The sequence below is a fragment of the Rhinolophus ferrumequinum genome, chromosome 12 (genome assembly GCF_004115265.2).
Source record: "Rhinolophus ferrumequinum isolate MPI-CBG mRhiFer1 chromosome 12, mRhiFer1_v1.p, whole genome shotgun sequence".
NCBI lineage: Eukaryota > Metazoa > Chordata > Mammalia > Chiroptera > Rhinolophidae > Rhinolophus > Rhinolophus ferrumequinum.
Window position 1 is genome coordinate 78607418 of NC_046295.1, and position 16150 is coordinate 78623567.

General features: G+C 58.2%; 1 protein-coding gene across 1 annotated transcript in view; it reads left to right on the forward strand.

Moving 5' to 3' along the window:
- The window catches only part of HMCN2 (hemicentin 2), a 138053-nt gene that overhangs the window by 62832 nt on the left and 59071 nt on the right, over positions 1-16150 (forward strand). The window contains exons 25-40 of the mRNA XM_033123909.1: positions 22-108; positions 3090-3284; positions 4081-4211; positions 4538-4685; positions 5099-5225; positions 5980-6134; positions 7094-7372; positions 8450-8731; positions 9277-9385; positions 9609-9778; positions 10623-10777; positions 11241-11337; positions 12028-12123; positions 12994-13170; positions 14545-14702; positions 15564-15687. Coding sequence (XP_032979800.1) covers positions 22-108; positions 3090-3284; positions 4081-4211; positions 4538-4685; positions 5099-5225; positions 5980-6134; positions 7094-7372; positions 8450-8731; positions 9277-9385; positions 9609-9778; positions 10623-10777; positions 11241-11337; positions 12028-12123; positions 12994-13170; positions 14545-14702; positions 15564-15687 — 2490 coding nt within the window. The remainder of the gene's footprint in view (positions 1-21; positions 109-3089; positions 3285-4080; positions 4212-4537; positions 4686-5098; positions 5226-5979; positions 6135-7093; positions 7373-8449; positions 8732-9276; positions 9386-9608; positions 9779-10622; positions 10778-11240; positions 11338-12027; positions 12124-12993; positions 13171-14544; positions 14703-15563; positions 15688-16150) is intronic.

Below are 16150 nucleotides of genomic sequence, written 5' to 3' on the forward strand. Positions count from 1 at the left end.
GGCCACATCGCCTCCCACCAGAGCCACCACACTGGGGGACCGATGAGACCAACGGCTTGCTGGAGAGAGTGGCGGGAGAGAATGCCAGCCTGCCGTGCCCTGCCAGAGGTGAGGCTGGACCCAGGGTGGGCCAGGCTGGGGAGGAGCCCCCCTGCCCACATTCCAGTGCCCTGGGTCACACACTGTGGGCAGTGCCATGGGTTATGCAGGGTTATGGGGTCCTGACTTCTAGCCAGGGCCATGCCAAGTACTTCATCCCATCGACACCCTAGAGGCTGGGTATTAGGGTTAGCTCTTTTTTATTAGGGGCAATCCAGGCATAGTTAAGCACCTTGTCGGGAAGGTGACTCAGGAAGTGGGGTGTGGTTCGACCCCAGCCCCAAGAGCCTGTTAAGCCCTGGGCCCCTCTGTGCCTGGGCACTGTAACAGCTGGGTCCGGGGAAGGCCCAACGGTCCTTATGGATTGGAGCTCAGTGGCCTCTGCCTTTTCCCCACACCCCAGCCTTTCTCATGGAGGATGGATTCATGTGGTCCTGGGCAAACCAGCCTTCCGAGTCCCCCTTAGGGGCAGCAGCGTACTGTGGGGCCGAGATAGCTACATCTGTGGTCAGCTGTCCAGCATTGAACCCTGCTTTGGCCCTCCCAGGCTGGGGCACTTGATGCCTCTTTCCCTAGCTTCCGTTTTCTAGTCTGTAGAGTGGGCGTCACCCCAGTCCCTCCACTCAGGGCTGCTGTGAGGGCTCAATGGGACAACATGTGTTTTAGGTCCCAGCGCTGTGCCTGGCACATAGCAGGGGGCTCGGGGAAATGGGCCGGGTTGAGTGAACGAATGATTTGCCCTGCCACACCTGGCGGATCCACTCCTGTCTGAGTTGCTTCTTTTGGCTTTGGCTCTTCGGTGACTGCTGAGAGGACGCGCTGTGTGCCCTGTGTCTGGATGGCGCTCTCTAGAAGGCCGGGTGTCTGGGCGTCTGAGGAATCAGGGACAGCTTAAGGCTGAGTGTCTGGGCGTCTGAGCAGTCGGGCTGCTTACCAAAAGCCTTGGAGGAACTGAGTAGCTAGTTCCGGTCGCAGCTGTGCGTCCTGGGACCACAGGGCCCAGGGAAGTCCCTGGACCAGGACTGAAGGAGAGGCAGGTAGGAGGCAGGCACTGGATGGGAGCTGTGGGAGCCTGTGGGGTCCAGTCTGCAGAACTGCCCACCTGGAGGGGCATGAAGCCCCGGCCTTTGACCATGGCGCCACCTTGTGTCGGTCTCTGGTGACAGCAAGCAGCCGTTCTGCGCTCTCAGGAGGTGGGACCCACGCAGCCCTGCCTCCGGCCCTTGGTGTCTCAGGGCTGCCCACATTCGGGGTCCAGTCCTCTGGGCCAGACTTCAGCCTCGCCAGCATAAGCCAAGCCCCTCCAATAAACACTGCCTTGCCCTGGCCAGCGCCTGACCCTGCTGCCCTTGGCCTTCTTTCTCAAGCAGGTGGCTGCCTGATAGGCAATGTTGGGCCCTGACACTCACCAGCCATGTGACCTTGGGCTTGGTGAGTTCAGAGGGCGAAAGGAGAAAGTGTCCAGCCTGGCACTGGAATGTGGGAGCCCTGGTACCTGCTATGGGTGACACCATCTGCTCCCTCCTTGTTGCGTGGGACAGTGCCCACAAGCCTGGCCACCGACTCCCTGGTGATGCTGAGACGTCATTGCTCCTCTCTTGGCCCCTGTGAAATGGGAGTGGGGAGGTGAGGTGAGGTATTTTCAGGGACAGCTCTGAGTCCCCCAAATCGTCCCCCTGCAGAGCTGCAGTGCTGCTCTGTGGTTAGAGCTCTCTTACAGGTTACATTCTTTTGTATTAAGAACAAAAGCTCTTCTTCCCCACCCTCTCACCTCCATCCTCTAACCGCCCGTCCCTCTAGCTCTCCAAAGGCTGTCTTTCTGGTATGCTCCATGGGTCCTCTAGCCTCTGTAAGACTGGATTAAAAAAATTAATAAAAATAAATCAATAACTAGATTAATGAGAAAAAAAAGTTCCAGAGTTCAAAACCCAGTGCCCCTCCGGGCCAGCAGCTCTGAAGTCCTGGCCCCCTGGGCGATGAGGGGATGGGAGTGGGTGGGGCTCACAGAGAAGCTGCAGGAGCTTGGGGGGGCTTGTGGTGCATCTGTGTGTGTCCTATGTGGTGTGTGTGTGAGTGTGTGTGTGTGTGTGTGTGTGTGTGTGTGTGTGTGTGTTCATGCATATGTCCCCACAGTAGGGGAGCAGGCCCTGGCAGTGGGACACTCGGACAGGAAACCGCAGAGGATTCCACTAGGAAACAGCCCTTGGGGTGGGATTAAGTAGCTTGCCCAAACGTACACAGAGAGGGCAGCCAGCAGAGGGCACTTCCTTTCTGTCACGGCCAGCAGGCAAGGTCCCCAGCACTTTAAGAAGTGACCGGTACAAGGTAGAATAGGGCCAGGGGCCCTCCTGAAAGATGACCCGTAGGGTGCCTTGGACGTGCCACATCGTGATCCCACCCCCCAAGCCCACCCACGTGGGGCGGCCCACCCCGCCCTCCGACAACCCTTCCTATAGACAGAGTGAGTGTGTTTCCAAAGGGAACCCACCTGCCAGGGGGTGGCAGACAGAGCAGGGGGCGTTGTTGAAAATAGCGTTAGCAATGATAGAATTAGCAACGGTCGCGAGTCCCAATGAGCAGTGGTGGCAGAGGATATGGATGGTGATGCAGGGTGCTGACCTACTATGTGCCAGGTACTGGGTTTGCAGCTAGGGGTGCATCAGGGAACAAAGCAAAGACCCCGGCTCTTGTGGGAAGACAGACAATAGACAAAGAAACGAAACTATTGTGTTTACATCGGTGAGAAAGTTGGAGGTGATGGCACAAAGGAAAATTCAGGGCAGGCCAGGGTCTTGGGAGTGCCAGTGGGGTACAAGTCCATATGAGGTGGGGCCTCTGAGAAGGAACCAGATAGGAGCTCTTAGCCTCTGTGCCTGTGGCCCCCAAGTGCAGACACGTAGCATTGGGTGGGCAGGGTCAGCGACATGACCACAGGAGACAGTGTAGGTGTGGGGGGGTGTTCATGCTGATGACTGTGTGTGCCCGGCCAGGGAACCCCAAGCCACAGGTCACATGGCGGAAGGGTCTGTCCTCGGAGCCCCTGCGTGGCCGGCCGGGCCTGGCAGTGCTGGACGGAGGCTCTCTGTTCCTGGCTTCAGTGTCTCCCACCGATGGCGGAGACTACGAGTGCCAGGCCACCAACGAGGCGGGCTCCGCCTCCAGGAGAGTCAAGCTGGTGGTCTATGGTGAGCAGGGTCCCCCGAGCTTGGGCAGCTGGTGCCCCAGGATGCCCAGGGCCTGAGGGCTCTGCAGGGGAGTCTGAAGGCTACCCTGTGCTTAGGGTGGGGGTGTGGGGCCTAAAGATGTCATTGGGAGAGCAGCAGGGTACACGGGTACCCTGTTCCTCAGACCCCATGCAGACTGTGAGGGGAGGAACCTGGAACTCCATCAGTGGCTTTAAAATGCTCTCATAGGTGACTTCATTTTAAAGTGCGCACAGATGGCCTGCTCCACTGAAAGCTGGTTAAAGTGACTGGAGCTCCTATCTTCCCTGTCAGCTCCCTAGAGCTCCCCAGCCCCCTATCCATGGGGCTGTGTGCAGAGGGAGGGGGACCTTCCCCTCCACTTGGCCATCCTGGAGGTGGATGGGAGAAGTGGTTTTATCCACCACTAACGGGCTGCCTTCCACCTCCCTGTGACCAGCCACCTTGGCTTGCCATGTCATGACTTGCCTGGCAAGTTTGTTCCAAAGACAACCCAGGCTCCACTTCAGAGATTCTGACTCGAGACCCTCACAGGTGACCATGACAGCAGGTTGAGTGTAGAACTGGATGGATCTGGAGCTCCGGCATCTTGCGAAGCTGATTGTCAAAGAGCAGCACCTGGAGCTGGGCACGCCCCGGGTGTGCAGGTCCCAAGCGGGGGGCTGGGACCCCAGAATCTGGGGCTGCCTGTCCAGGCCAGGCAGAGCGGCCAGACGAGCCCAGGCAGCTGTGGCTCTCCAGGAGGGGGCAAAGCTCCTCTGCCTCTTCTTACTCCCAGTGCCCCCCGACATCCGGGACGATGGATACAGGGCCAACGTGTCCGGCATGGCGGGGCAGTCCCTGACACTGGAGTGTGACGCGAACGGCTTTCCAGCCCCTGAGATCGTGTGGCTCAAGGACGGGCAGCTGGTAGGTGTCCTCTGGGGCGGCCCGGCTGCTGGTGGGAGGCAGAGAGGATACAGTCCTTCTGGACAGCTTCCTGCATGTGCCAAGGTGTGGCAGGGAGATGTGACAGGTGTCTTTAGGGATGCATGGGCTCAGGGCACGCAAGGACGTGGTCCCATGATGAAGCCTGGGGGACTGCATGGTGGAGAGGGCACGGGACTGGTTGGGGAGTCAGAAGCCCCAGGTTCCTCTCACCACCAGCGAGCTCCCTGGGCCTCAGTTTCCTTGTTGCTGATGCTAGGAAGTGGCCAGATCCTACTCACCACCTCCATCTGGCCTCTTCTGCCCAGATACCCAAGGTGGGTAGCCACCGGCTCCTGGACGGGGCCCGGGCCCTCCACTTCCCCAGGATCCAGGAGGACGATTCTGGCCTCTACTCCTGCCGGGCGGAGAACCAGGCGGGGACGGCCCAGAAGGATTTCGATCTCCTCGTCCTTAGTGAGTGAGGCTGGAGCACGCACAGCTCTTAAGTGTGTCTGGCCCTGAAGCCCCTACCCTTTGGGGTAGGTGAGGGGAAATGGGAGACTCTGTCTGCTGAGAGCAGGGCCACAGAGGGGCCCACACCAGCACCAGTGGTCGTCCCCACAGAGCCATCAGGGCAGACGTTAGACAATCACCCAAGTGACTACCCAAGTAATGACTGTTGTGTCATGTGCTGCAAGAAAGTCGTGCAGGCTGCAGAGGAAGCAAAACCGGGGCCCAGTCCAGCCAGGGTCATGGGGGAGCTTCCCAGGACTGGTGGCAGAAGGGAAGGGTGCAGCAGGCAGGGTGGACCTGCCCAGGCAAAGGCCCTGCAGTGGGCAGGGTTGGCAGGGTTCGAGCAGTCTCACCGCTACCCCTTCTCGCCCCAGTCCCACCTTCCCTGCTCGGAGCTGGGGCTGCCCAGGAGGTGCTGGGCCTGCTTGGTGCTGAGGTGGAGCTGCAGTGCCGGACCTCAGGGGTCCCCACACCCCAGGTGGAATGGACCAAGGACAGGCAGTGAGTGGCAACCCTGGCAAATGGCGTGGGGGTAGTGCCCAGACCTGGGCCGAGAAGATGGGGGCTCTGTGGGGCTTTGACAGGCATTGCACGTGCCACCAGGGCCCAGGCAGAGGGCAGCGGGGGCCCCTCCCACCCAGCCTGGGACCCCCCAGGTGAGATGCTGCTCTCACCCAGCCGGGTTTTCTCATCACTCAGCCTTCCTTTTTTTTTTTTTTTAAATATATACGTTTGAGGTAAAATCCACATAACCTGAAATTAACCGTTCTAAAGTACACAATTCCGTGGCGTTTAGCACGCCGACAGTGTTGCACAACCCTCACCTCTGTCTAGTTCCGGAACATTTCATCACCCCAAAGGAGAGCCCGCACCCATCCGCAGTCACCCCCTCGGCTCCTTTCCCCCCCAGCCCCTGGCACCCACCGGTCTGCGTTTGGTCTCTGTAGAGTTACCTGTATCTCATGTACATTTCATGCGGTCACACAATCTGTGGCCTTTTGTGTCTGGCTTCTTTCACTTAGCACAGTTTTCGAGGTTCACCTGTGCTGTAGCAGATGTCAGTACTTCCTCTAAACGGCTGAATGATGTTCCACTGTAGGGACAACTTGGTTTATCCATTCACTGTCGATGGGCACGTGCGTGGACTGTCTGCAGCTTTCGGCGACTGAATCTCTCAGCCCTGCTTGTCCTGAGAGCAGCCGGCCCCTGCCACCACCTCGGCCTGACGGCGCTGTTCTCCTGACCATCTTTGCAGGCCTGTCCTTCCGGGAGACCCTCATATCCAGCTCCAGGAGGACGGCCAGGTTCTCAGAATCACCAGCAGTCACCTGGGGGACGAGGGGCGGTACCAGTGCGTGGCCTTCAGCCCAGCGGGCCAGCAGGCGAAGGACTTCCAGCTCAGAATCCACTGTGAGCCCGGCCTCTGCCCAGCGGCCACCCTGGGCCCTCACCAAGCTTCCCTCTGCTGCCCACTGCATGGAGGGAGAACGAGGACAGAATGGGGACCTCGAGGAGTGAGCCCCCAGTCCATAAAGCTGGAGGGAGGGACAGAGGGAACCTGGCCAATGTCTTCCAAATCCCATGGTCCTTATCCCAGCTTCGCAAGCTTTACATTCCTGATGCCACTTGGGGTGATTGCTTCGTTAGCTTTTTCTTTATACTGAAACACATTTATTTAAAAGGATATTTAATATCCCAACTGTAAGTGGAAAACCAGGGCCATTTGGCCCTCATGGGAGGAAGCCATGAGATCAAATGCAATGAGAGAAAGCCAGGTGGAAAATGCTCAGGAGGGAGCTGCCTGCCAGGGTGTGAGCTGTGTCTGCTCTCGTGGGAAGGGGCTGAGGAGAAAGTACTGGAAAGGCTGAGTACGTAGCCGTACAAACAGAGCCTTTTCCTTTATCGTAATCCAGATGGAAGGAGATTTGGAAAGGGCATAGCTGTTATTTCATACCGTGTGCCCAGACCCCCTGAGTGTCACCTTGGTACCACTGGCAGTGTGTGACCTGCCCCGTGGGGACCCTGATCTAGTTCAGCCCCTCATTTTATAGATGGGGAGATGGGCCCAGAGGGGGGGGTGACCTACCTGGGTCATGCAGCCGGTCAGAGGCAGAGTGGGGTCGGTCCAGAGCCCCAGCTGTGACCACCCCCACCTTCTGTACCTCTTCAGATGACCTGGCTTTCTTTCCATGTCAACATATCCCAAGCTGGTCTCTCCCGTCTGTCCCAGACTCTCCACATCTCCCCTGCAGTAGAAGCGTGTGACACGTGAAGTGCTTGTGGCTCACAGGCATGTGTATGCCACTCTGGGGGTTGGCACACTGGCTGCTTTGGGGGGCTCCCTATAACCACCCCCCCATTTCCCTCAGCACCTCCCACCATCTGGGGCTCCAACGAGACGAGCGAGGTGGCCGTCATGGAGGGCCACCCGGTGTGGTTCCTGTGTGAGGCCCGAGGAGTGCCGGCTCCAGACGTCACTTGGTTCAAGGACGGGGTCCTGGTCCAGCCCAGCCCTGAGGCTGTCTATACCAGGGGTGGCCGGCAGCTGCAGCTGGGGAGGGCCCAGGTCTCGGACGGTGGCCTCTACACCTGCAAGGCCAGCAACCCTGTGGGGGTCATGGAGAAGGCCACGAGGCTGGAGGTTTACGGTGAGTGGCTGGGGTTACAGCAGCGAGCGGTGGTCAGCCGGGAGGGGCAGAGGGAGGGACTCTGGGCAAGGTAGCCTCCGCCTGTTTCCACAGGTCAGTGGGGCGAGTGGCCAGAGGCTCAGGACAGTGGGACTAAGGAGTTAGCCAGGGAGAAGTGTCATCTCCTCTCCTCTAACGTCCCTCCTACAGGCGAGAAAACAGGCAGGCGCGGAAGGGCCTATGTAGGGGTCCAGGCAGGGCCGAGAAGAACAGGTTTCCTCTCATGACTTAGGGCTTTTTACAAAACCACACCCAGACCCCATGACCACTGCTAAGAATTAACTGCTCTTAATACCCACGAGCCAGACCCCCGGGGGCCCTTCGCAGATCAGCCCCTTTAATCGGCTGGAGGGCCTTGGGCCTTGGTGTCCGCACTTAGAGGAACATAGTGGGCTCTGGGGCTGCAGAGGCTGCCCGGGGCACCTGCCGGGAGGTGATGGGACCCGGGGCTTTCCCCATCAGTCTTGCCCTGTTAACCTTGGCGTTGGCTGTCTCCAGGGGCTTGGCGCTGAGGCCCTGCAGAGAACTCGGAGGAAAACGTGTGTGTAGGTGGCAGGGATGGGGTCTGAGCAGGGCCTAGTGAGGTTTGGAGGGCAGAATGCAGGCTACTGGGGACCTCCTGGCGCTTAAAGCTGAGTCGGCTCAGGAGCTCTGACCCCCAAACATGCAGAGGGCTTGGGTGCTGGAGCCCCGAGGACCCCAAAGGGAAGTTGGGCTGTGAGGCGTCTGTGGGCAGCTTCTGAGGATGAGCCCAGCTGCCAGCTTGGGGCCTCTGACCCAGACAAGCTGTTGTTTTGCCTGTGATGAGCCCACAGGGGTGGCAAGGGATGGAGAGAAGATGCAAGCGGTGCTGGGGAGGGGGAGAGTCCTTCCACCCAGGGGCCTGGGTCAGGCTTCCTGGAGGAGCTGATATTCGAACAGAGGGTTTCAGCTAGTGGAGGTGAGGGAAGAGGTTGTCACATGTGGGGTTGGCCAGGGTCCTAACCAGGGCCGGGTGTCACACTCTGGTCCCTGAGCAGCCCCGTGCCTCTCCCCTAGTCCCACCCACCATCGAGCGCGCCGGCACAGGGCCTCACTTGGTAAAAGCCGTGGCTGGGAGGCCCTTGGCGCTGGAGTGTGTGGCCAGAGGCCACCCACCCCCCACCCTCTCCTGGCACCATGAGGGACTGCCCGTGGTGGAGAGCAACGGGACGTGGCTGGAGGCGAGCGGTGGCGTACTGAGCCTGGAGAGCGTGGGGGAGGCATCTGGAGGCCTGTACAGCTGCGTGGCCAGCAGCCCCGCTGGGGAGGCCATGCTGCAATACGCCGTGGACGTGCAGGGTGAGCCCAGGCCCGTCCCACCCGAGTCACCAGGACTGTGGAGCCCTCCTCCCACACCTACTTTGTGCCGGCCCCCACAGCCCTCTGCCTCTCAGAGTCGCTTTCCATCAATAGGATGGACGGATGGACGTTTATTGAGAGCGCCCTGAGACCCAAAGCCGGTTGTGGGCAGTAGTCCTGGGGATGGTGGGGTGGGGCCTTCCCCTGCTCTCTCCCATTGGACAGACATTTCTCAGTCATTACTTCTGGGCCGGCCGGCCCGTGTGGTGTTGGAGATAAGGCAGGGAACAAAGCAGGCAGGACTCTGGAGCCCTGGGTCTGGAGGGAAGACAGATATTGAATAAACAGGACAAGCCTGGGGGGAGGCCAGGGGGTCCAGGCCTTGGGTGGTCCTGGAAGGCCTCCTGGAGTAGGGACCACTTATGGGGGAACTTGAAGGGTGAGGTGAGGCTTGGGTCTTGCTCTGGGGGTCCTGGGGACTTGGGAGGGCTTTAGGCCGGGGTTTGCTTACCTCTAAACACTCAATGGGGGGCTCCTGCCTGCAGTGCCCCCACAACTCCTGGTGGCTGAAGGTTTGGGCCAGGTGACCACCCTCGTGGGACAGCCGCTGGAACTTCCCTGCCAGGCCTCAGGCTCCCCGGTACCCACTATCCAGTGCGTATGGGGTGGTAGAGACCAGGGCTGGGGCTGGAGGTGTGGGCAGAGAGCACATGCTTTGGGGGTGCGTGGGGACAGAAGACACTGCCCCTTCTCAGGAGTATGACAGAGGCCAGGGCCGTGCGAGCAGGCAGGAGAAGCTGCCAGGCCTCCTTCTTGTCCTGCCGGCCCTGCCTTCCCTGGACTCAGGCCGACCTGTCCCCCTCCCCACCCACCTTAGATGGCTGCAGAATGGCCGCCCAGCTGAGGAGCTGTCGGGGGTGCAGGTAGCCTCCCAGGGGACCACACTGCATATTGACCATGTGGAGCCAGGCCATGCGGGCCTCTTCTCTTGCCAGGCCACCAACGAAGCAGGCACTGCCGGGGCCGAGGTGGAGCTGTCAGTGCACGGTGAGGGGCTTGGGCAGCCTGACAGGCCAGGGTGGGTGGAGCCAGAGGGCCTTGGGCATCTGCGCCTCTGGCAGGCCTGGGAAGGACAGGGGGCTGGTCTTCTCAGGACAGGGCTTCTGGGCTGGACTTCCCAGCTCCCCAAAGAGATGTAGGATGAGAGGCTGGTCTTACCTGTTTACCACACTCGTTATCTGTCCAGCCCTCATTTTCCTCCCCAGTCTTTCCTCTCTCCACGCTGACCACAACAAACTTCATTCAGCTCTTTCAGTACATTTGCTCTCTCACCTCCAAGCCTGCAAACGCTGTTTCCTTGCCTGGAACAGTCTCCCTCTTGCCTGCTAGCTCCTCCCTGTCTTTCAGGTCGGTCCTAAACCACCCCTTCCTCCAGGAAGCCCTCCTGGATTCCACTATGGTTCTAATCCACACTGCGTACCCTCTCCTGGCTATAGCTCACCACCTACTGTATTGGGAGTGCTTGTTTGTTTGTCCATCTCTGTGGCCCAGCTCTGGGAGCTCTAAGAAAGATACAGAGTGGCCACCATACAGTTCGAGGCACAGAGTAGAAGCTCAGTTTATGGATGGATGGAAGGATGGAAGGATGGAAGGATGAATGGATGGATGGATGGGAGGGAGGGAGAGTTTTTAAAGAAGGAAAAGACCTGCCCTACTGGCTCTCAGTCTGGCGCTCTTCCCTGAAGCCAGGTGTCTAGGGGCTTGATTGGGGGACATTAGAGGGCAGCCCTACAAGGCCACTCCCTATTCCCCAGGCAATGAGGGGGTTGCTGGCTGCCCACTGCACCCCTCCTGACCTTGACTAAGCCCTCCCTGCCTCTCCCCTGCCCAGAGCTCCCATCTGTGGTCATCATTGGGGGTGAGAACATCACAGCCCCTTTCCTGCAGCCTGTGACCCTCCGATGTGCAGGGACTGGGGTGCCTACCCCAAGCCTCCGCTGGTGGAAGGATGGGGTGGCCCTGGCATCCTCAGGGGGGATCCTGCAGGTACGTGCAGGGGTCCTAGGGCTGGTGGGGCAACCTTTCACAGGGGGAGGGCCACTTTTTAGGGGCCCTGGAGACCCCAGTGGGGCCCTGGCGGCCTGGAGGCAGGACGAGTACTCAGCCTGGGAAAATGGTCAGGGGACCTGTGTGCTGGGCCTGAAGAGGGGAGGGAGCCCTTGGCCTAGGCCAGGTCCCAGAGCTTCAGCCGTCAGAGGGAGACAGTGGAGGGAAGGGGAGGATCCCCATGATCAGAGGGATTTTCTGGAATCTGTGTGCGTGGCTCTAAACTCCACCCCCAGAGCCAAACTTGTCCCCGCGTCTCACTTGTCCTGCCCCTGGGGCCAGCAGCAGCCCCTCGCCATGTCACCATGTCCTAGCATCTCTCTGACTGCCCTCCACTTCCGGGCCCCGTGTGCCCACCCCCCAGGTCCCCATGATACACTGCCCTTCCTCCTCCCCGCCCTAGATTGAGAAGGTGGACCTGAGGGACGAAGGTGTCTACACTTGCGCTGCCACAAACCTGGCTGGGGAGAGCAAGAAGGACATGCTGCTCAAGGTTATGGGTGAGGGGACAGGCGCTGGGTGGGGGTGGTCCCTTCAGGGCCCTCGGGACTGCCGTGGGGGCCTGTGTGTGTGGGGGGGGAGATGGGGTTGTAAACTGAGTCACGCACGGGGTGGCCAGTTAGCTCAGTTGGTTGGAGCTGATGGCACCGTGGTTGCCGGTTCAACCCCCACACGGGCCACTGGGAGCTGCACCCTCCTTAAAAAAAAAATAAATAAATCAGTCACGTACTTGACTTTAGAAATGGAAACTCATTTGCTCTGTGGCCCCTTTTGGATATTTTCTGCAGGATTTGTAGAGGACACCCTTGTCTGCAATCATATTTGCCTTTGCTTATTTTATTTGTTTTGGGGGTTTCCTCACGTCTTTGCAGTGTAGGCAAATCCCTGTGCTTGTCACTTTTCGTGGCTGTCTGGGGTTCTGCCTCCCTGCCATGCTGGGTGTCGGCTGTTCCTGGGGGTGGGCGCTGGGGTGGTCCTTGTTGTACGTTTGCAATGAAGATTGCAGCCCAATGCCTTTTTTCTTGCCCTTGGTTCAGGAGTGGGGTTCCTTGGTCGGAGGGCCTTAGCCGTTTGGGGGCTCTTGTTGCCCAGGACCCTTTGGGAAGACTGGGGAGGGACATCTGGGATGACTGAGATTTGAGCTGCTGGAGCCCATACCCACCAAACCAGGTGCTGCTTGTCTCCCTTAGTGCCCCCCAACATTGAGCCTGGCCCGGCCAACAAGGCAGTGCTGGAAAATGCCTCGGTGACCTTGGAGTGTCTGGCTTCGGGCGTGCCCCCTCCCGGTAAGACCCCTCTCTTGGCTGAAGCTGCCTCCCGCTGGCCCCAGTTCCCCATCATGAGGCTGGTCAGTGCTCTAGGTACCACTCTGGCCGAGGACAAAGCAGGATGAAGTCAGCAGGCTCTTCTCCCTGCTTCGTGCATTTCCTCTCTTCCTTCTCAACAGCTGTTTACCCAATGCCTATTATGTCCAGTCACCTCCAGGGCCCAGAGCCTTTGTACTGGAGTCAGAAGCAAACCTGCAGGGCTTCTGTTTAGAGCTTAACTTCACAGGGCTGCCCAGGGGCTGGGGGCGAGGACCAGGCCCTCTAAGCAACTATCCATCTGGGCCTCTTCTCTAGACTGGCTGAGGAAAAGGCTGGGAGCTTGCGGCTAGGTGTGTGTTCGGCAGTCAGGATGAGCCGAGGAGGGGGGTCCATCTCCTGTCCCCCATCTGAACCAGGTCCACCCAGCTTTGCTGGAGTAGTAAGCCCTGGAGGCACTTGCTGCCTCCCATTGAGGGGCGACCCTGTTCTGGGATGGGCCCTGGCCGGATATAAGGAAACTGAAGATCCGGTTAATCCATACTCATGAAGCTGCTGTTTTGGGGTACACCAGGCTCTTCTCTAATGCTCTCCCTCATGAGTAGCCTCTTGGCAGGGGCCAGGCTGGCTTTAAGTCTCCTTGCTCCCGGCTGCCACAGCCTCCACTCCCTGGGGCTTTCTCTCTGCCCTTAGTTCTGCCTCCGCCCCCTTTCTGAAGAACTCTGGCTTTCTCCAGTGCCTGAAATTAAGGCACACCACGTGGCTACCCTGAAAGCCTCTCTTAGAGACCCGTTACACAGGCACTCTCTGAAAGGCTGGCAGGACCCCTTGTATCTCTCTTCTGTCTCCTAGCTATCTCCTGGTTCAAGGGCCGCCAGCCTGTCTCTGCTCGCAAGGGAGTGACGGTGTCCGCTGATGGGAGAGTTCTCCTCATTGAGCGAGCCCGGCTTTCTGATGCTGGGAGCTACCGCTGTGTGGCATCCAATGAGGCAGGTGATTCAGAGCTGCAGTACGGCCTACGGGTCAATGGTGAGCTGCCCTGGAACTAAAGTTCCAAAAGTTGTCTTTCATCAGTTTGTCTGGCAGTCTATTCATCCATCATCCATCCATCCATCCATCCTTCCTTTCTTCCATCCATCATCCATTCATTCATGATCCATCCTACCATCTTTCTTTCCTTCCTTCCTTCCACCCATCCATTATCCATCCATCCTTCCTTTCTTTCATCATCCATGCATCCATCCATCACCCATTCATTTATCAATCCATCCTTCCTTTCCATCACCTATCCATCCATCATCCATTCATCCATCCATCCACCCATCCACCATCCACTTATCCATCTATCCATCTTCCTTCCTTCCTTCCATTTATCATCATCCCTCCTTCCATCTATGCATGGGAACAGCCAAATGTCCATCCATTGACCTAACCATCCATCTAATCCGCTGCCCATTCATCCACCCGTCTAACTATCCTTCTGTCCACCCGCCCACCTATCCATCCATTCAACCATCGATTCCTTCATCTATCCAACCATGTTTATTGAGGACGTGCTCTGGGGCAGACCCTGGGGCTGCAGTCCTGTGCAAGACAGACCCAGGAGCTTTCTGTAGTAAACAGACAATTGCCCAAAGTACTGTTTCCTGACAATTGGGAAAAGAGCTGGTAAAGGTGAGGTACAACTGAGTGCCTGGAACTGGGCACTGGCCTGGCCTGGGGACTCTGGGAGGCGTCTTTGAGAGCTGGATGCCTTAATAGAGACCACCTGCCAAGGCCTGAGGCTGCAGAGACCTGGTGAATTTGAGGAACTGAAAGGAGGCTGAGGGCCTGGAGTTCACAGAACAAGGGGAGGAGGGTCCAGGTGGTCTGTGGCCAGATGGAAGCTGGAGGGCTCGGGTCTTTACCCTAAGAACAGAGGGTAGCTGGGCAGGAGGCGGGAGCCCTGGCTCATGGCTCATGTCTCGCAGATACGATGGAATCTTCTAGTAATTTTCCGTCTACAACGGGCTGCCTGCAGGATAGTGTTTCATCTGATGCCTCTGAGGTGGAACTCAAAACCTGCCCAGGGGTGCTCAACTCTTCTTACCCCACACCACCCCCATGGTAATGGCCTCATGCTGGCCAGAAGGCCCAAATTCAAGTGCTGCTTCTGTCACTTCCTAGCTGCTCAACCTTGGGCAGGTGACTTGCCCTCTCTGAGCCTGTTTCCCATCTGTAGAGGCCTCAGGATGGTCTTGAAAGGATGAGATGAGCAGCCTTGAAAACTGTGGAGTGGCAGGCCATGCTGAGAGGGGCTGTCCCTGTGCTTTTGTTGGTGGCCTGTCGGGGTGCCCGGCCAGGGGCCCTCCCTGTTTCCCCCTCAGTGGGGCTCAGCCTCTGTTCTTTTGTCCCCACCCTCAGTGCCTCCACGCATCACGCTGCCACCCAACCTGCCAGGCCCCGTGCTGCTCAACGCCCCCGTCCGGCTGACCTGTAATGCCACCGGAACCCCCAGCCCCACACTGATGTGGCTGAAGGATGGAAACCCCGTGTCCACTGCAGGGGCCTCTGGCCTCCAGGTCAGTGACTGGGTGGCCCCTGCTTGCCTCCCTGGTGCCTCAGGGGGTGCTGGGAGCCGAGATCAGCCCCTGGGATCTCCAAGGTGAGGAAGAAGCCCAGAACGCCAAGGGCAGTGGGTAGGACAGCTGCAGAGCGGAGAGTCTAGAGCACATGGTCTCCAGAGACATAATGCATGCCTCAAATGTTAGCCATATAAATGAGATCAAATTTTCAAGTAGCTGCATTAAAATGAGTAAAAAGAAACCAATTTCTTTTTTTTTTTAAGGACGAACTCTTTTTTTAAATTTTTTATATTTATAAATTTTACTTAGGAATATTGGGGAGCAGTGTATTTCTCCAGGGCCCATCAGCTACAAGTAGTTGTTCTTCGATCTAGTTGTGGAGGGCGCAGCTCACTGGCCCATGTGGGAATTGAACCGACAACCCTGTTGTTTAGAGCTTGCGCTCTAACCAACTGAGCCATCCGGCTGCCCTAAGAAACCAATTTCAATAATACATTTTAACCTAATATATCCAACAATACATTAACCCAGTATATCCAAAAAGTATCATTTTTTTGTACTAACTCTCTGAAATCTGTTGTGTATTTTACACGTGGAGACCAGCCCCGTTTCAGCAGCTCAATAGCCACAGCAAAGCTCTAGAGGACCTTTCTGGAGAACCGATGTAATTGCCCTCCAGCTGTCAGAGGTCCCGAGGTCTGGGTACCACTCCCAGTTCCCCTGCATTGGGTGGCTCTGGGGTCTGGAGCAGAGGAGCAGACTGCCCTCACGTGCCTGGCAGCAGGGCCAGCTTGGGAAGGTGTGGGTGCTGACCCTTGAGGTGCATCAGCTCACGTGGGCTTCCTTCTGGGGGCACAGGTCTTCCCTGGGGGCCGGGTCCTCACACTGGCCAGTGCCCGGGCCTCTGATTCTGGCCGCTACTCCTGCGTGGCTGTGAGTGCAGTGGGTGAGGACCGCCGGGACGTCGTCCTCCATGTCCACAGTGAGTCTCAGGCTGGGCAGGCCACCTGGTCCAGGCCAGTGGCTCAAGGAGATGGGGCTGGGGGCATCCCCGGCCATATCCAGAGGGAGACTGTGGCCACCTTCATGTGGGGGTCAGTGGGAGTGTCAGCCCCCACGTCGTGCAGAGGTGGGCAGGCGGGCAGCCCCACACAGCCAGGAGCTCCAAGTTCAGGGGACAGGTGCTGGGTCAAAGGGAGGCAATAGTCCATTTGGGAAAGATCGTGTGGGGTAGTGGTCAGGAACACCGGCTCTGGAGTGTCACCGACCTGGAGTTCAAATCCTGCCTGCACCACTTCCTACCTCCGTGACCTTGGGCTAGTCACGTTGCCTCAATTTCTTTATTTGTGAAATGGACAAAGATGGCATTAAGTTGTCATGAGATTCACTACACACAGAAAGCTCGTTCCTCGTATGGGATTTTGTGGGGATCTCTGGAGGTGCAC